Source organism: Sander vitreus, chromosome 20 (genome assembly GCF_031162955.1).
Source record: "Sander vitreus isolate 19-12246 chromosome 20, sanVit1, whole genome shotgun sequence".
In the NCBI taxonomy this organism is placed as follows: Eukaryota; Metazoa; Chordata; class Actinopteri; order Perciformes; family Percidae; genus Sander; species Sander vitreus.
In genome coordinates, this window is record NC_135874.1 from 3,192,099 (window position 1) to 3,213,089 (window position 20,991).

A 20,991-nucleotide genomic window follows, 5' to 3' on the forward strand; every position below is an offset into this window, starting at 1 on the left:
AATGCAGACATGTTCACACAACTGCAGGTTTCAAGAGTCTAATCATTTTGTAAATGAATGCCTGGAATGCCAGAAAAAAGGACATTTAAATGTATAGAGCACTTAGATACTTCGAATGATTACCTGTTCTAAAAGAGACATGATTTGTAGTCAAACTATTCATTTATAGTTTTGCAGTCCTCCTATTCTTTTTGAGGGCTATATTACATTATGTGTTTTTTCGCGGGATATAAAACTAAAAAAAATGAGTTGAAAGACACCAAAACTGTCCAGAGAGATTTGGGTGATAATTCTCTGTGGGTTTTTCTCTATGAGCAGCACCTTTCACTTTACACATAATCATTTGATTCATTGATAATTCCAAAATACTGATTAGTGCAACTTTAACTGGTCATAACGCAGATTATCTCCAACTAAATGCATTCTATAGGAAGAAATATTTGCAGTTTTAGGTCACAGCCTGGCCTCGATAAAAAATATTCCTAATCTGTGGGGGTGTTAACTGACAATAACAGTCATAACATGAATCACCAGTAAGATTCACAGTTAACATTTTCCCTCCCTCTCTAAAACAACCAGATCAATGTGACGCTTCAATCACAGTAACACCCACGTCCTCGATATTCACTCCTGCAGATTCATGCGAACGCAATCTAGAAAACACAGTTATTAGTCATTTCTCCAATTAAACAACTCCCCCGTTTCCCAGCCAGGGCATCATTTATGATATGTGACATAAATCCAAAACAACTTCAAGTAACACCCCATTCACTGGTCAATTTCTAGTTTGCGCCTTTTTGACAATGAATATTAGTGATATATTGATAGTAAAACAGGCTGCGATTGGTCTTTGGCCTGGTCCAGAAGTGGAAACTGGCTGTTATAGCCACTCCTTCATACACCGTCAAGATGCAACCTGTCCAACACAGCGGACTAAAACAACCACAGTGCTTTTTATAGCCTACGGTAAACCGCCAGGATTATACCATTTAACAGGCCCGAAACGTCCCGACAGCCTCTAAATGTAGCAGCAGGTTTTGACTATTAACAGCAACAGCAAAGCAGGTCCAATTTAATAAGATATGATCAAATAAAAATGTGTCACAAAATGTCATTAGATTTCTTCAGTTTTAAACACTAAACATCTTCCAGTGACGCTTTGGGAGTGACCTTTCCTCAAAGATGAATGAGAACACCCACAGTCCAAAATTTAAATACAGCAGTAATGATTTTCCGGTGCTTCTTGGTGCACCGGATCTCTTTGTGTCAGAGAGGGGGAATGGGAAAGCTCACTTTGGGACAGTGCAATCGGTCAGAGAAGGGAATAGTAGAAACTCCTCTGTGTTTAACTGCAGATATTTTCCTCTGCCTTTTTTTGGTGCTGAGCTGCAGAGAAGGGAGACGCTTGAAGTGTTTCAATGTGTTGCAAAGACTATAAATTGTCACTGTAGTTGTAGTTGAAGAAACTGGAAAATAGGACCCTTGGTTGATGTTTTTGCTTTTAATTTTTTTTTTTTTTTAAATTCAAATACCTCTATGTGCATCTTGAATTAGATATGGTTATTTTTTAGCCTGTTTATTATGTATTTATTGTGAAACAAAAGAAACTTTGAATACAAGGAAAGAGAACGAAAAGGAGGCTCAGTTGACATTGAGATGAATCCTTTGACATGCAACCTCAGTAAATGTGATGATTTCATCCAAAACACTTTAAGGACTTCTCATCTGTGTTTGCTTAAAAAGCTTTCCAAAAAAAAGCCAGTAGGTGGATCTAGTTGGGATCGGATCTCGATGGTAACGGAGTATCCAAGTCGAAAGCTCCAGAAAAAAGCTTTTACAAGTCAAATCAGCGAAGGAATTAAACTTTCTGCTTGTGGTGCAACAGAATGGAGAAAAACCAGAATCTTTTCACACATTTATTGTATTTACTTGGAATACAAAAGTGCGAAATAAAAAAAAAGGGAAAAAAAATTCTTCCCCCAACAAATGAAAGAACTGATTAAAAGTGATTTTTATAAAAAGGGGAGACAAAGTATAGTTCATTCTTCTCAAATGAAATCACTGTTGACTTGATTTTCACTCTTGCTTGATGCAAGCAACAAACCAGTGCCAGGTGACAGGAGGCTAAAATGATGTAACACAAACTAAATCCTCTTGGTGCTGCAGTGCCAGCCGGGACCTGGAGGAGCCTGGTGCCCCTGCTGGATTATCACAGTCTTATTAATGTACATGGAAAACACACTGGAGCAAGGCAAAGAGCACGCATTATAACCACGTCCTACTTACTGGAGGGGAAAATAAAGAAAAATCCCTTTAGGTTCTGGGTTTGGTAGCGAAGGTGAGGTACCCTGTGTGACCTGGCATTTCTCTGGGCGGGATGGTGGTCTTCATGGCGACCGAGGCCTGGATTGGAGGCGTTTTCTCTGCAATGTCGGGCTGAGTCTGAGCTAAGGAGTCAGGGCCGAAGTCGGGCAGCGGCAGAGAGACGGTTCGCACGTCATGGACTCTCAGCAGGATCTCCACGGTGCTGATCTCCTCGAAGCCCTGATCCACCAACGCCTCGCACGTCCTCTGAACCTGCTCGATACACGGAGAGAACGAACATACCCGACCTCCTAGACAGAGAGAGAGAGACGACAGTTGTTGATGAACGATTAATAGCTTGTTCACCAAAAATAATAAAGACCAGTTAGTAACAAATATGTCTTCACCTTCTTTTGAGCACCATCTGTTCTTTCTGGCTCATTTTAACCCACATTAGTGACTCTCGGGATGGCTCCACCACTTTGGTCCCGTCTGAAATATCTCAACAACTACTGGATGGATTGCCATGAAATTCTGTACAGCCATTCATGGTCCCTAGAGATTGGATCACAGGGACTTTAATGATCTGCTGACATTTCCTCTAGCGCCACCAACGGGTCAAAGTTTGATTTATCCAATGAAACAGCTTATGAATGGTTCCCAGAGGGTCCATCCCGATGACTATGGGTTATTCTGAGGGGCTTTGGTTATCCTCCGACTTTTCCTCTAGTGCCACTTGTAGTTTTGAGTAAACATCTCAGAATTATTGGATGGACTGTCCGAAAATTAGTACATGTACATGTCTGAACATCTTGTGCTTACTGGGAATCTTACTAATTTTGCCAAAAATAAGATGAGCCCATGACCCCCATGCATCAGCAAATAAAAGACTGAAACCCAACTGAGTAGCAACTTGAAATCCCTACAGTATTTCAGCTAATGCTAACATACTAGCTGACTGATTGTGGCAATAAACCTTTTTCTGATGTTTGGCGAATATGCAGACCAAAGTTGGACTGTTATGTTGGTATATTCCCAGCTGCAGTATATAAACAAATTTGATTTAGCAATCCAACACTATAGTTAAAATATGAATGTGTCTAAACAGGAGTATTTTGATTTCTGTAACCAAGAGCAGCCAAGATTTGTAGAGCAAACAACAAGTCCTTCAGACAATGGTACAGCCTATTTGGCTCCCCCTAGCCTGAGAGGATGCCCCAAATTTTTATTTACTGCCCATGTTTCTGACCTCATTTGGGACGCCCCCACTGTTATCAAACATGGTGGATATCTTTGCTAGGTATCTTCTAGCTAGCTCAAACTAAATGATCTGATACTGGGTTATGTGAGAAGTCTGGGGAAATGCCAGAGACACCGCTATTTCCTGAAGCATGATAAAAAGAATTTCCAAAATATACAACAATCAGAAGCAATAACTTTTGTTGTTCTTCTCCTCTAACACTGGGGTGGTCTGATCATAATTAGGGACAGATATAACACCAGAGGCCTGTACTACGAAGCAAGATTTGGCGTTAACGAGGTAACTTCAGGTTCAACCCAGGGTTTTCTGTACCACGACGGTGGATCACTTGTTACTGGGTTAAATCGCCGTGGTAACTTATGCTAACCTGGTCGGGAGCAGGTTATGTTGGAGATTAGACATCAACCGGTGTAAAAGCACCACAAAGAGAGAGAGAGAGAGAGAGAGAGGGGGAGAGGCTCAGAAAAGTTCAAAAATGTAGAGACCGACAACCCCGTTAACATTCCCTGATGGGTATTTTTATGAAATATAAATTTTCAGCGGAGGGAATTACATATAGGCTATTTGTCGGCTTCTTGAGCCGTGTGTTGCCAATGCGCACATCGGTTTGAATTATGTTTTTATATATTGCATTTGCTCTCACGATTGCTTACCACGCCAGGGTTGCAACTGAAATAATAGGCTAAAGCAACGACAGTTTATGGAAAGCACAAGTGTAATAATGGTCAGATCTTGTGCCTGACTGATGGGTTGATAAGCCTTGTAATTTACGTATTTACAGTGTCGGCTATTTTTTTGCCAGCTTTCCTTCCTGTTTTAGGAAGCAGCGACTGTATTGCGTTTTGCCTGTAAAACTGTGTTCTTCATATTTATGTACAATTATAGTTTGCTCTTCTTATGTAAAATATGCGGCTGATGTTTGCGATTGGTGGTGCTGTGCAAACAGCGCCTCTTTTATGTGAACGCACGCGTCGCTGGATTGGGAAACCCTGGGTCGATTGAACTAGTTGTTAACCACCGTCGTGACACAGCTTATGCGGGGCCGCGGTTGTTAGGTTAGGTGAAACCGGGTAAAATCCAGGGCATGTTGATCTTGATTGGTAGTACAGACCTCACAAGTCACTCACAGTTGTAATTAACTAAGTGATTCTTTTAAACATCAAGACAAGATTGCGTCAGGTCCACTTATCCTGGGATCTGTGTTCACCACGTCCTCTAAGGGAACGTTTGTGAGATTATACACAAGGTTTATGAATGAGGATATTTGAAAAGATTATACAATTTACCATCCTTGCATGGTTATTCTTTGGACAAAATCAAAGCTTCCTCAAAACATCAAGCATCTCAAAAAGGAGTGTAGAAGGTGTTTTCATAGTTATTATTATAGAATTATGCTTTAAAAAGCAGTCACACACACAAATAAAAATAATCAAAACCAGATTTATGAACTTAATATGGACTCAGGAGACATTTATTCAACTCCAGGGAAACCCATGATACTCCTACTACTATTAATAATTTGTTTTTATTACAACCAAAAGCACTTTTCATAGCATATGGTTTTCCTTAACAAAGCAGGTCTGTGACCTGTTAGGCTCCAGGCTGTAGTGTGTGGATCATCATGGGATGAACACAGATCACCTCTCTGCTCTGGGTCTCTCAGCCCGACATAAAAACCCTGCGGTGATTCGCGACAGGAGGTCGGCGCAACGAGCCAAGAAAAATTTCACCGGCTGATCTGAAGAGCGAAGAATGTGACTCTGACCAGGACAGCTGGAGAAGGGTTAGGGTTAACGAAACAAATTGAGTTTCTATACGTTTTCTACTGTAAAGTGCTGAGAAATCATGTGGGTTTTTCTTGGATTTTGCAGATGAGATTTAAATGTTGGGGGATGAAATTGGTGCAACTCTGATGTGATGAATGTGTAGCATTTGAATAATTTTACCTGGCTTAAGTAACAAAAATAGCTAAATGGTGTATGCCAAGGGTGATGGCATGGCCAGAAATACGTTTGATAAATTATGAATCACAAATAGTTGCTGCAGGTTTGACATAACAATATCACTGTTTTTTTAGGGGCAGGGGCAGAGGGAACAAGTTGTTGATATGGTGGACTTAAAGGTGCTTACACACCAACCAGACGGCCGACCGTCGGCAGAAAAGGCAGTCGGACTGATCAGTCGGGTCGCCGAGGTCCAAAAAATGCCTCAACACACACTGAGGCAACGCCGACTTGAGCGTACGCTCTGCGCGTGCGCGAAACGTAATAAGTCTCCATAGCAGCAGGCGGTGCGTCTCTGTATTGTTTCTATTAACAGTCTATGAAAAAACGTCTACGATCTCATATTGTACTAAAATAGTTCACCGAAACGTATTTCTGAAAACATTTTAAGCGAGAAATAGGCCGTGCAGTTGCTGAATCCGTCTTCATTTCAGATCAACAAAGGTCAGTTTAAAAGATTTATCAGATTTTGAGTGGCTCATCCAATTGCCATTTCTGGTCTCCAACTATGTCTGGCTGCTGAGCAGGCAGTGTTCAGTGGGGTTTTACAGCTTTTCCTCTGATAAAGACGCTATGAGAGCGCTGAAAATGAACCAGAACAGTAAAGTTGTGTTGAAGACAGCTAAACAATGAGCTGAAACACATTATAAATACTATACTCACCCCAATGCCGAGGAGCTGCAGATTAAGCTGATAATTCTCTGTAGGATCATCACTACGAGCGACACCTTTCACATTGTCATTTGATACATGTCTATAAAAATATTGATTATCTATTGCATGTCAGTTGGTTGTTCGCTGTTCAGATTACAAAGCCCTTTGAGGCACAATTGGTAATTATTTTACTGTCTAGAACAGAGCTGGGCAGTACAGCGATATTATATCGATATCGTGATATGAGACTAGATATCATCTTAGATTTTGGATATCGTAATATGGCATAAGTGTCTTTTCATGGTTTTAAAGGCTACATTACAGTAGAGTGATGTCATTGTCTGAACTTACCAGACTGAAATATTTTGTGAAAGCACCAATAATCAACACTACAATATTGTTGCGGTATCGATATCGAGGTATTTGGTCAAAAATATTGTGATATTTGATTTTCTCCATATCGCCCAGCCCTAGTCTACAATTTATTTTGTATTGCAGGCACCACATACAACAGTAAACTTGTTCAAGACATCCATTAGTGTTTAAATCCTCCTTTTCTATCTTCCACTGGCCACAACTTTGGGTTTTTTCACCTATTGAGTATCAGAGGCTCACAGCTTTGCTGCAATCTGCTCATTTAATCTTACTTTATATTTCAGAGGGGAAAAATCTGCAGTCTGAAGTGATAATGTGAGACAAATGTATGCCTGATGGGAGACATGTGTCTGGGATTCAAGCTTTATATTCTGAAGTCATCAACATGGAATAAAAAAAACACACTGCCGAGTTACTGACTGAAATAAAGCACAAGTCTGCAGAGGGCAGCCTTGTTGAAGAGTCTGTTGTGTCTGATAAACATTCAACTTTGAGATGTTTCAGATAGCAGGCGTTCCTACAGCTAACAGGACCAGTGTTCTCTCTTCAAGATGGCCATAAACAGAACTCAATGGTCTCCTAGAAACCAGGACTAACACAGAGAGGGGTCCGGTTGATGATTGTACAAGGGCGTCTCAGGTGGCAACATTAGCCTCAAATATCAACCTTATGTCCATGACTAGCGTCTATACATGCATGAAACTATGATTCCTTATCGGGTTGTTGCGTGTTTGAGTTCATGGGACATGTTTGCTTTACACTTGAATAAAAAGAGTCTGAGAGCAGGGAGGGAGGGTTAATCAGGATCCAGGGTCCTTCTCAGAGTCCAGACTGGGCTGCAGGCCAAAACATTAGAATAATTAGAACTTTTACATTCTGTCCACTGCAGTAAACTAACTCTCAGCAACTTTTTTTCTTGAGCCTGAGAACAGATCTGGGATCAGTCTGTGCAGAAAAATGAAGGACAAGGTAATGAATTTAGGCTGTGAGTGATAAGTCATGCCTCCTGTGGTTTCCACTCTACAAACAACTTGTCTGGCAAAACACTGGCTAGCTTCCTACCATGTGGTGCACAACACCTCAGAGCTTTCCCAGGTTACTTTTTTTTTCGTTTAGCATTTTTGGGGGGCAATGGTGCTCAGCTTGCCCTTGACTCTCTAGAGAAAACATCCAGTCTGAGCAGTGGGAAGTAAATCAACAAGCCTTTCCTTATGGAGCCACATTCACCAGCTCTCTCTCCCTGCAGCATAACCCTGTATGGTCATGGGACTGCTTCTACAATGGCTGCACTCTATTTATCTGTATCTGTGTGTGTGTGTGTGTGTGTGTGTGTGTGTGTGATATGTAGCAGTGGCACCATAAAAGGGATTCAGAGAGGAGGAGGCAGAGCAGCATTCCTCTTCATATTGGGGCTTACTTTTTAAAATCAGGCTGCATTAAAGTGGCCACATGAGCATGTACACATAAACCACTGATCCTGTGCATCTTAACATTTTACTTCTAAACACTGACCACCTCAGTAAACCACCAACCTGCCCAGACATGCTGCTGCTCATGGCTGTCACAGAAACGCCAACATCATTCTGCCACCAGGTACAAACACACACAAGGACAAAGTTAATGAGAGATGTGTCGATCAACGGTCGATGTGCGAGTGCAGAGTGAGGCGACACAGCCGGGGGGGAATAAATTCCCTGGCTGGTATTTTAAAATGTGCTCAGTCACAGTCATGTTCCTGCAGTGTAAGAACGAGTCACAGAAAAGTCAACATCAGCTGATGGTGAATGTTTTTCTGCAGAAACAAGGGATATAGAGATATAGATATATACACACATATATATGGAGAAAATCAAATATCACGATATTTTTGACCAAATACCTCGATATCGATACCGCAACGATATTGTAGTGTTGACTATTGGTGCTTTCACAAAATATTTACACAATGAGATTTTTGATAAATAACCATCAGTAAGTGGGTAAAAGCAAATAATACAACAGTTACTTAACAGTCTGGTAAGTTCAGAAAATGACATCACTTTACTGTAATGTAGCCTTTAAAACCAGGAAAAGGCACCACTTATGCCATATTACGATATCCAAAATCTAAGACTATATCTAGTCTCATATCACGATATCGATATATTGCCCAGCTCTCTCTCTCTCTCTTTTTTTATTTCATTTTTTTTTAATATCTCCACACAGCGCCACTCTGAGTACTGGAGGAATAAGAAAATTCCAAGAGGCTTACGTATCCAAAAAGCTCCAACAATTGGAAAATCGGACGAAGGCTTTATTGGAAAATGGGGAGAGATCCTCAATAAATGCTCCCTAGACCTCATGCTGCTCATCATCGAGCAGAGAACCATGGAAGCACGAGAGGTAAAAGCTGAAATTGAAACGCTGGAGAATAACATTAAACAAAAAAGTGGACCTGACTTCCTTTCGATTAAAACAGACCATTAAGAACTCCGTTTCCAAATACAAGGAGGAATTGCAAACTGTGAAGTTGAAAAAATACAAACGGGATACAGAAGATTACAAAAGGAATCAAGTTTACAACTGGGAGATTAAGGAACACCGCTTCAGCCGACAAGTGCACCATTACGCATGGGGATATCTGCACCGAGGCGCCCACGATCCACAATGAGACCTTACCAACGTGGAGGATACCAGCCTGGCAGAGGAAACTCGCCTTTAGAGAGTGATTTCACTTTCGACAGTGATTCCAGTGGTCCAGCTCAAGCTGTTCCTTTTTTAGGTGGACGGAAAAAGGCCCAGAGAGGAGGCCAAAGAAACCCAGGAGGGGGAAGCGGTCCTCGAGGATCAGACCAATACTGGACACATCACAAAATGAGACGGTAAACATTTCTTCTAAAGAGCTGTCCGATAACCAAACGACCCTTTTGGCCAAAGGACTGTCTTTTGTGCCTACTAGTGGCATTAATGCTTTTGGATTAAAAGTGGATTTATTTAAATGTTTCAGGGAAATCAAACTCAGACATTTATTTTCTAAAAATGTGGACACTGCCAGCACACCCGCCACCACTACTTCTTTTAAACCTAGAAGTATGTCCTAACACGACGAATGCCTCGATTAACACGTTTTGTAGGCTTGTCGAGCAAGACATTTTTAGCAAGATTGAACAGCCTTTTCATTTTAAAAAATCAAATCGAGTGTCATCACTTGTGCCTCCACTCATGTAGTTTACATTTTAACGTGTCCATGTGGTCTGGTGTATGTAGGTAAGGCCATAAGGCAGTTAAAACAACGCATTAGCGAACATAAGAGCTCTATTCGCAGAAACGACCGGGATTACCCAGTCGCGGTACACTTTAATGATCATAAGCATGACATCTCATCATTGCGCTTTTGTGGCATTGAACAAGTCAGTCTTCCAAAAAGGGCGGGGCCAAACCACGACTTGCTACTAAAAAGACGCGAGGATATTAGATATTTACTTTGCAGACCCTATCGCCAAAAGGCCTTAATGATGAATTTAATCTCAATATCATGTTATGCTAATTTGATGTTCTTTCCTTGTTTGTTGTTTTTTCCTCATTAGTTTATCCTCAGAAACTGTTCATTGTACAGGTGCATATGGACTGTTATAATGTAATTTAACCAATGTAATGATCCACTTTTGAATGGACTGTGTCCTTTCTGATTAAGAGTAGAAAAATATTGGGCTAATGACAATGCATTGATCATGAGCCTATAACACAATTGGTCTGATTATCCATTGTTTTTAAATGTACTGAGTGGCATTTTTTTCTGCCTTTTCCTGTTCACAGTCCATGATGGGAATGCCACTTTGTGAATGAATGACGTCATTCAAGAGCCGGACCTGATTGGTCCTGGTTAGTCAACCAAACTATTTAAGGCTATGGTTGAGGTGAATGTGTGAATTTACCTGATGAAGGTCCGAGACGGAAACGTTGTATTTTTCTAAATAAATTATTGCTTGCGTAATGGTCAGTGTGCGGGACTCTTCTCTAAGTTATTTATTACAAAACTCTTTTTCTTACTTCACAAGTTGCTTCTACATGCACATGTCTTTTCTTGGTAAAAACACACAGTCAGTCAATCAGTGTGAGCTTAAAAGACTCCATTGGTCAAGTACTAATATAAAAGTCTAACCTTGTTTCTTCATAGCAGCCTTGGCGTGTCTCACTGCCTCCCAGGGACTGGGGATGTCCAGGAAGACGGCATCCGCCACCCCGGTTACTCCAAAGCCGTCCTTGCACACATCCTGGTTCCTGACGGTGACCAGGTGATCCACGCGGTGCTCCTTGAACTCCTCGGCCACCTTCTCCGCCCGCTGCTGGTGGAACTCCACCGTGTGCAGGTAACCTGTGGGGGCAATGGTGCGCAGGATGGCGTGGGAGAGAGAGCCGCTACCTGTCCCTAAAACACAGACACCAGCAGGGAGGATGAGAAAATGTATCTGCAACCGTTTTTAAAATTGCTTCGAGTCCTTTTTTTGGAGTAAAAATACCCAAATTCTCTGGTTCCAGCTTCTCAAATGTAAACATTTTCTGCTTTCCTTTGTCTTCTATGATAGTAAATTAAATATCTTCAGGTTTTGGGTTGTTGGTCAAAACAAGACGATTGAAGATGTCACAATGGGCTAAGGGAAGATTAGATGGGCATTTTAAAAAGGAACTTTATATGATGTTATTAATCAAGATAATAATCAACTCAGAATGAAGCATCGAGAGCACAGCTAGAAGTCAGCAGATCCTCCCCCTCCCCCTTCTTCTCCTGACATTACATCACGGCCGCCTTTGTTCGTGCAGCGACAAAGAGGGCAGTGTAAACCCCAGAGCAGCACTTTGACGTGCTAAAACCTCACACTGCTGAGGCGGATGGAAAACAGTAAATGTGGAAACTGTGGATGGGTGATGTAAACCGTAACAGGATACACAGATGTAAATATGCAGATATAAACAACAAATGTCTCATAAAAACACAGCAGAGACAGACTAAAACCTCTTAGATAAGCTTTCTGCTTTCAATCTCCACCACTAATGCCACAAATATGGGCACTTATTTTCATAACTTTATTTTTTATTATTATTCAGTGAGTTTTACTTTTCATCTTATGTTATGCATTCTTATTTCTACTATTATGAAGTGTTTTATTTCCCATTAATTATCGTATTCTATCCCCTTACAGATTAATCAGTCAATTATAGATATATCAATCGTAGTCTATAAAATGGCAAGAAAAGCCTAGCAAAGTTTCCCATGTCTTAATGTCTTATTCTGTCTGATCAACACTAAAAAAAATAAAAAAGATATTCAATGTATATAAAAGAAAAGCAGGAAAGAGCAATTGGTATTTGCTCATTAAAAGGTCACATATTATGCTTTTCCGTGTTTTCTGTCATATCTACAATGTTATGTTGGATTTTCATGTTAAATGGGCCAAAACTTCAAACAATGAGGTAAACGTATTTTAGACAAATCCCTGTGAGCTAAAACGTTCAGATTTCCAACTATTGGACACTCCGGTTTCAACAGTTTTTTCTACTCTCGACAAAGTGTTACGCAACTCTAAGCCAGGCTTCTATGATTGGTCATCTGCTTCGAATACGCAGGACTGGTGTTTTTTTTTTTTGTGTTAACATTGTCTCATGTAACTACATGCTAACAGCAGTAAACTATGTCACCTTGGCTGCCAGTGTCATTAAATTCTCCCCAGTTCCGGGTCGCATTACTGCTGAAACAGTGTGTCAGATTGGGTAGTGTTTGGTTCAGAGGCCTTTATCTGCGATTTCTGAGGGTAGAAAGTGCTGCTTCGTTCCACTACCAATCTAACGCTGGCATACTGCTAACTATTAAGTAGCTACCTGCTAACGCGACATAGCTGTAATCTCGGCCAACGCTGGTCATTTCTCCCCAAATTCCGGTCACTTTACTGCTGGGACACGTCCGGTTGTGTAATATTTGGTTTAGAAGCCTTTATTGGTGATTTTTCACGGTACAAAGTCCTGCTATATACTCCGTTGCAGTAGCTCCAGCTTCAACTAGTGAAACTAGAGCAGACTGGGCTTTTTCAGGAGGAGGGATTAAAGAGACAAGCGCTCCTACAGAGAATTCCATACAGAGGGTGAATACATGTTCAGCAGCCATGGGCAGTATGAGTAAAATAAAGTGTTTTTTTTTTTTTTTATACATTAAAGCATGTAAACATGTTCTAGTACAAACAACATGCAAGTATAATCCTGAAAATGCTATATAATAGTTGCCCTTTAAATGTTTTAAATGATTAACCAATTATCAAAATAGCTGTTGATTTTTTTTCCGTTGACCAACTAACTGATTTATGTGTTATTTACTGCCATTTCATCGGCAGTGACATAATAAACTTAAATGGCTGTATAGTCTGAAATAACTAAACCAAGACTTTGTTTATTATTACACTGTTATATTGGCTGAACGCATTGTTCCCCATCTGTAAAGCAGAGTTTACTGTTGAGAGGAAATGGCTGTGCATCCAGCAGCGTTCTGTCTGAGTGATGGGCGAGCCTAAAGCTTGAACACTATCTGAACTTGATCCGTATTAAACAGACGATCAATCAGCACAGAATAAAACTCTGGACCTCAGGCTTCATGCCAGCGTGCTGACGGGTTCAAGTCAATCGCCAAGTCCACCAGAAATACACTCAGTATCAGCCGTTTTGTGTAATATCATGTCAGGAAAGCAAGTCAGAAATTTGTAAATACAAAATGAAATGTGATTATTGAGCACAAATGTTTAACATTTGTTCTAAAATTGGAATTGGCATCTGGAGTATACAAAGTGCATATTCTGGGAAAGGACAAATTTAATAAAAAGGGATCTGCTGTTGTAAGTGTTACTGTAACTGGAGGCACATTTTTACATTGAGAACATGAGACAGTCGGTCCTAAAGTCAGACTGTCCTCTAACCCAGGACTTGCTTATGATCTGTTTACACTCACAGGCTCCTAGCAACGATGAAGCACGAAACCCTCAACAAAACCACAAAGAAAATTGTGAGAAACTCCTTCTGAAGTTAAAAACGTGATGTTTAGACGCAGAGTCTGAACAGTTCGTCACATTTTAAAATACTGGAAGAATTTAAAATGGTTTGACCCGATGATGGCACTAAAGAAAAAGTTAAAGGATCACCAAAGTTTCTACAATTCATCCCGAGGGGAACATGAATGTCTGAACCAAATTTCATCTAAATCCATCCAAAAAGGTATCAAGAAATTTCATGAATGTTTTTTTTGTCCCAATCCATCCAGATGATTAAGATTTTATGAAATTCTACTACTTCACTGGATAGGTCAAACTTTGACCTGATGGTGACGCTAGAGGAAAGGTCAGAGGATCACCAACATTTTTAGGATTCATCATGTGGGGACCATGAATGTCTGTACACAAGTTGATGGCAATCCCTTTAGCAGTTGTTGAGATATTTCAGTCCAGAATAAAGTGGTGGTCCAGCTGATTGACCTTGTAATCCCTCGAGGCATGTTGCTAGCATGGCTAAAGAATTAGCATGTAGTAGTATCAGTATTGTCCGATATTTACATAAAGAGGAAATGCAACTCTGTTTGACCCTTTAGACATGTCGGCTAAACTACGTGTACATAAAGAGGAAATGCAATTTTGTTTTACACTTAAGACGTGTCAGCTAAAAAGACCTGGGGACCACATTAACCACCAGCTCTTTATTGAGGATATGAACACAATAAAAATCTCCTGTCACCGTCTATGTTATAAACACAGTTTGTTGTAGGTGTACTGAAGAACAAACTATTACACAATACTTAATGAGGGCTTTGCTTTGATGCAAATGGTCAAGGCTACTCTTACTCATATCAGCGTTTCTAATCTGTTAACAGAATAAGATGTCAAGTCAGTGGGCAGCTACTGTACGAGAGTTAAAAGAGGATGATGATGGGGGAGGGGGCTGTTGATCTGCACTCATCTCTGCTTTCTGTTCTCCAGTACTATCATGTCGTTAACTAACATGGTCGTTTCCTGGGTGAGACGCAAAAGCTGTGACTGAGGTCAAAGAACTTGAAATCCCTGCAGGCAGAAAGTGAAAATAAAAAAAAGAGTAAAGTCCTCCAACTTCTGTTTCTGTAGACATCAGTAAAGCACTCAATTCTTAAATGTTGTAGTAAAGGCCAACTGTAAGTGGTTGTTCTGGACGATCTTCAGGGGGACTGTTTGCTGCTATGAAATGAGGTTTGATCAATGTACGTTTAAGGGTAATTATACAGAAATTCATACACATTTATTTACAATACCAATTTCCATTTTCTACGCCCTAAAAATCACAATCTATGTTGAAATGCTTCTTTAACAGTAATTAGAACATCACGAGAAACTTAAAATCATGAAACCACTAATGAAATTACTTGAGGAAAAAATGTCATCCATTAAATTTTAAACTCTAAGCAAAAGGCCTGGAAGTGATTAAATCAATTCTAGTTAGGATTACTAATTCTTTTTTTATTTAAATTTATTTTAAGGAAAATTCTCTTTAAAAAAAAACACATTTTTAGGATTAGGTTAGTGACCAGCCAGTACAACCACAGCCTTATGCTTAGTAAAATTATTCCTTTGGAGTTTTAGATACACATTACTGCTAATGGTGTCACACTAATTCACTGATCTACAGGTGGTGGTGATACACCTACATATGCTGCAATTAGGATTGTGGGCAGTGTCCCTGGTTTCTCAAAGTGCAGCTAGTCTACTCTGTCTTTAGCTGGAGACTGAGGGACGTCCCACTGGAATCCTTTCCAGTGAAATACAGCCATGCGGTAGACCATTTAGCTGTCAGCATTTTAACCGTGTTTAAGCCAGCTACTAGCTAACAGTATGCTAACATTACCGGCTGTGTATTGTTAACTAGCTTCATGTGCAATGATGCTTTTGTTGCCTCGAATGTCTGTAACTGAGCACCAGAGAGCAGCGCAGGCATTTTAGTGGCATTGAAATGAGGCACCTAAACCGCGTCGCTATTCGGTCCGGTGGATACCAGTCGTTTGGTTACGGTTAATTGATGGAATAATCGGTACAATACTCGACTACCAAAATAATCAATAGCTGCAGCCCTAGTTGTCAGTAATGTTTATTAAAAGCTTCATATTGGTAAGTGTCTCCATGTCAAACAATGTTTGTCTAAGCAAGCCTTTTCAGATCAATTTCATAATTAATTTGAAGACCTGTGTTTTGGTATCCTTTCCAGTGAAATACAGTCACACGCTTGACCGTTTCGCTTTTAGCATTTTAACCGTGTTTCCTAGCTAACGGTAGGCTAACGTTACCTGCTGCCAGGTATAATGTTAACTAACGTCACGTGCAGCGATACTTCTTTTGCCTCCAATGTCCGCAGTGCAAGCACTTAAGTGGCACCGGGTTTGGGTACCCAACCCTGTCTACGACACAACTGTTTTCATCGGAAAGCAAAAACAAGCCAGAAGAACGGTACACACCTGGACTTAAACCCTGGGTCTGGGTCTTTGTTGGTGGGCAAATTGTGTCCCTGTACCATCTGTGCAGCCTAAATACAATGACGCAAAAAGCCCTTGAGTTACTGAGAGTATTTACCGAGTACACTGAAGCACTGATACAGGTGTAAAAAAAATAAAAACATACAGTAAATAGTTAGCTTGGCCAAGGTGACTCCTCTACATGACCGAATGCTCCTTCAGTGGTTTCGGCTTGTAGGCCCAAGTGAGAACAGCCAACAAAATGATCACCTCTAATCGCTGCATGTTTATACAGTTCACTGACAAAAAGTCACGCCTCCACAGGAAGGCTAGTACTGGTTATAGATTATCAAGGTGGACATTATGAGTCACCACTGTGTCGTACAAAACACTGCAAAGTTATATGCAGCTAATAAAATGCTGCATTCAGGAAGTAATTTAATAAAATGGTCATTTGATATTCATATTTCAAAACCAATTCCTTGGAATTTAAACAAGATAGGATTCCAGAGTGATGGTTTAAATGTAATGCCAGAAAAAAGCCAGAGTAATGTGATGCTGATGCAGATAGTGCAGTCCTCTTCCGACTAAACAATTTCCTTCTGAGCTCATTCATCACCCTGACCCAGGAGCCCCCTCCACCCACCCCCACACACACACGGTTGCCAGCAGTAAAACATGATGAAGCACTGCACCACCTCACACATATTAACATCCTCTCCCATCCCCCCCTCGCTGCCCTTGGAATGGAAGAAACTGCAGCTCCAGCTAACCCGGAAAACACACCTAACACTCTCTCAGTGATTGGAATTAAACAAATGGAAATGCAGGATGCAGCTGAAGACGAGAGACATAAAGTGACGATGTCAACAAACTGTATTACATAATTGTCTTTGGCACATCTGTGAGCTATGATGTTCAATATCAACAGCTGAGGCTTTGTGGGACAGAACATCTGACTCAAAAGGTGAACAGGACAGGACAATAAAATCAGGTGCTTTTTAAAGCTGCAGTGGTGAAGATTTGAGGCCTTAAAACATAATAAAATATAGGCTGCAAATAACTAAAATATCCCATGACTCTTCTTGATACCAGTGAAGAAGTATTCAGATGCTAAACTTAAATAAAGTAATCAATACCACACTGCGAGTACACTTGCATGTAGTACACTGTGTGGCGACCGTTGAGTGCAAGCAGTGTCCAGCTTTTCACATTCAACATTTTGACCGTGTTGAGTGCAGCATCCGGGTACTTACAGTGCACTACAGTTGGCCACACTTCGTCAGTGTGAACGCACTATGTACTCAAAATAGCAAGTGTAAGTACAGAACTGCGCGATATGAGAGAGCACAAATGTTCCCTGTGCGCGTTTTCCTATCAATTATCAAACTATGTGACGCTTTTTCTTGATTTAACCATTCTAAAAAGATTAACAAATACTATGTATAAACACATAAATATTTGTCTTGAATCTGAAAGAACCGTCACCTGACTCGCAGACGACTGAGCCCGGCTTCAGCTCCAGCATCATGGTGATGGTGGCGATGTCGGTGGTGTAGAGGATCTGTGTGCGGTGCGGCAGGGTGACCGTCCACAGCTCAGGTGTGGGGTGAAGCACGTAGACCCAGCCGCCTTTGCTGCAGGTGACCTTCGACCCGTACCGCTGACCTATCAGGTCTGTGGAGTGGCGAATAGCTCCGTAGCGCGTCTGCGTTTGGGCGCCCTGCTGCACCTTGACTGGCATCATGGATTCATGGCCCAGGTAGACGACAGCCACGTCCCCGTCCTGAATGAAGTCTGAGTACTCCACAAAACTCATGGTGAACACCTTCACTCTGTAACAGGGAGGTAGGAGATTAACTCAAAATGATTTACATGTCTCCATGTGCATCAGCCTGTCAAACTAAATGCATTTAATGTTGCTTATATGAAATTGTTCATTGAAATTTGAGAGTACCTAACCTTTTGTCATCATGGTTGGGTTTTGAACTAAATGTTTATCATATTTTTTGGATACCACAAAGGCATATTCTATATTAGACCTAAAATGGTTAAATTAATCAATTAATCAGCAACCATTTTCACAACTGATCAAAAACTCAACTGCCCGTCAAAACAATTTAAGACATCATCATCTTGGTAAAAATAATTTCAAGCTGAACAGATCCGACTTTGCAACAAACCTGAGAGATTATCACTAAATTCTAATGTAGTATTAATCCCTTGAGTTAGCTGGTACATTCCATAAGTCCTTCCCAAATATTAACATTTTACTGGTTGAATTCAATTTGTATATCGTCACACATCACATCAACCCTTATGACAAACAAATAAAGCTATATTGTAAAGAATTACTACCTGTAACTCCTGATTAAATTGTGTTGAATGATTGATGTCAGTTTATTTATTATGTTTAGATACATTATATTTTATATTACATATACAATGTAACTGCCGATTTCATGTGACAAATACAATTGATTGAGGTTTAATAAAGAATTTAAAAAGGGGGGGGGGGGGGGTCCTCTTTGCCATGATAACAGTTATGCATTCCCCTCTCGAGCCTTTTTAAATTAACTATCTCGCACTAAACCCGTTATTTTTTTAAACCAGCATCTTTCAAACTGAAGAATAACAGTAGCTTAATTCAACAGCTAGTTAGCTAGCTAAACTAACTGAACTCACACTTCAGAAAGAGCAGGACGAATTCACTTTGCTGATTCACGAACGTAAACATGTCGGACAACTTAGAGAATATGTGAGTTAGATGGATGAATGATTGATTGATTGATTGATTGAATATTGTTAAATGTCTGATGTTTCTTGTGGGGGAAATCTGGGTTTGTTTTAATGTATGTTTCTCCTTCAAAGTCTTTCCTGTATCGTGTGTTGAGGAGGGTTGAGTTAACGTTAAGTTTGAAAGTTAATTTGAGATTAATTTAGCCTAAGAATTAAGTAGGTTTAGATGTAAGCCAAGTCGATGGAGAAACAGACTTCGACACAATAACGTTAACTGAAGATTTGTTTTCCCTGAACCGTTTATTAGCTAACGTTAACTTTGCTAACTTTTCGATAATGACTGACGCTAAAGTTAGCGATTATCAATGACTGTTCGGTTTGGTAGCTAGCAGCTAACGTTATAATGTATTGGGTCACATTTTAATAATTTAACGTTAGATTATATAGCTAGCTAGGTCACAGTGTTTCCCCTATAACTGTGCAACGGGAACCTCCGCCAAAAGATGTCTAACTGCAGGACAGTCGAGTATCTAAACTGCTAAAATCAGTTGAAACGTTGTCGTTGACGGTTAATGTGCTAACGGATTCGGTGTTTTGTGTTTTAGCTGAGATGAACCAGAGAGTATTTAGCTAGTTAACGTTAAAACGGATCGGTGATGCTGTTCTGCCTCCATTGTTCTGCGTGAAGTTTGCTGGAAGTGATGTAACGTTAATGTAGCTAGCGTTTTGGTAGTGGGCACTGCGCCAGACTCCTTTTAAAAAACAAGTTGCCTTTTAAAAATCGACAGTGCTTGTATGGAAATAACGGGAGTAACAGGCCGTTAGTTGTAAAAGCAACTTTTTTTTTCAAAAAACGCTGCGCAGTGGTTCCAATTCATACCGAGGTTAAGAGTGGTTCATGTTGATTTCGAAAAGTAACGTCAACTGATAACGTTAGCTAAATATTTGAAGAAACGCTCTCAACCTAGGGGAAGGTTAACACTGTAAATATATTACTTCAATTTATATTAAAACACTGTCTAACATCAATCACACAGAAAGGTCACAGTGCAAAACGTCTGTACGCTCAATTTGTTTGAGTTTGAACGTTAACTGGTTGCACTTGCTAACTAGCTAATATGCTAACGTTAGCTGTTGTAGCCGTCAACTACGCTCAGCAGAACCGTTGGCGGACTCTCCACTTACCTTCCCCAGAAGTGGCGTTCTTTTGAGTTTAAACGAACGCAAACGTTGGTCAGTAAACGGTAAGTCGTGCTCTTAATGCCGTTGAATGTGCATGTGTGGACAGCCCTGACAGCTACCCATTCATTTCCCTCACACGTGGTGTTGTTTTCAGAGGAAGTTGAGGAGACGTTACCGGATGCTGAGCCGCCACACTGATAAGTAAACTCCCTTCGCCGAGACAGTGGATTCAAAGAAGCCGTCCAGATGATTTGTAAATCTGCTTTTCCCCCGCAGACGCCGCATATTTTTATCAGGCTCCAGAATGTAGACCATAGATGTAGACGCACGGATCTCCCGAAGTACGATGAAGCTGTTTTTGAATTAAAATTACACCATGTTCAAGTAGTAAAAGGGACATACTGAAACAATAAGCCAGATACTTTTTTTTAAGCAATTACCTTTCTGTCAAAATACTAAATTAACGTTAAAAGTAAAACTCTTGTAACGTTATTTAGATGTATAAAACCCAAGTAGCTTTAATTGTATTGTTATTGCTTTAATTGTAATTGTGTGTAATTGTATAGTTTTTAAATGTCAATGTACATGGCTACTTTGCTACTTGCCACCACTGCCAGTGAATTAACACCACAAGAGCAATTGCATCTGATCAAATTTTATTCGATTAGTTTAATCATTATACATTTACATGGAGGCACTTGACGCAACTTCAGTTCCACTCAACGTTATTGGACGTATGTTGGAAAAACAGGTACTTCATTTTGTAAAACAATAAACTGTTGGGTTGATTCGTTTCATTTTATATTATCTGCAAATTATGATTTACTGCACAAAAATATGAATAAACTAGTGTAATCTGTGTATGTAGAAGGAGTCCCCACTTTAAGCAGAGCGCGTGTCCAATTAAATGAATGGACTACAAATACAGACCAATGGGAGGACAGATGGTCTAGTATAAATAACGATCTCCTGTCATCGTCTGCCAGTCT

General features: G+C 40.3%; 1 protein-coding gene across 2 annotated transcripts in view; it reads right to left on the minus strand.

The window, feature by feature from the left end:
• trmt61a (tRNA methyltransferase 61A) overlaps window positions 1-20,164 on the minus strand; it is a 46,908-nt gene extending 26,744 nt beyond the window's left edge. The window contains exons 1-4 of one of the 2 annotated variants that reach the window (XM_078276994.1): window positions 20,006-20,161; window positions 17,570-17,916; window positions 10,739-11,005; window positions 1,904-2,615 (exon numbers count right to left, since the gene is read on the minus strand). In XM_078276994.1, coding sequence (XP_078133120.1) covers window positions 2,314-2,615; window positions 10,739-11,005; window positions 17,570-17,900 — 900 coding nt within the window. In that variant the 5' untranslated portion in view covers window positions 17,901-17,916; window positions 20,006-20,161 and the 3' untranslated portion in view covers window positions 1,904-2,313. Of the gene's footprint in view, window positions 1-1,903; window positions 2,616-10,738; window positions 11,006-17,569; window positions 17,917-20,005 lie in introns of those variants that run through there. The other variant, XM_078276995.1, reaches the window with a different exon arrangement.
• Between the last annotated feature and the right edge of the window lie 827 nt (window positions 20,165-20,991).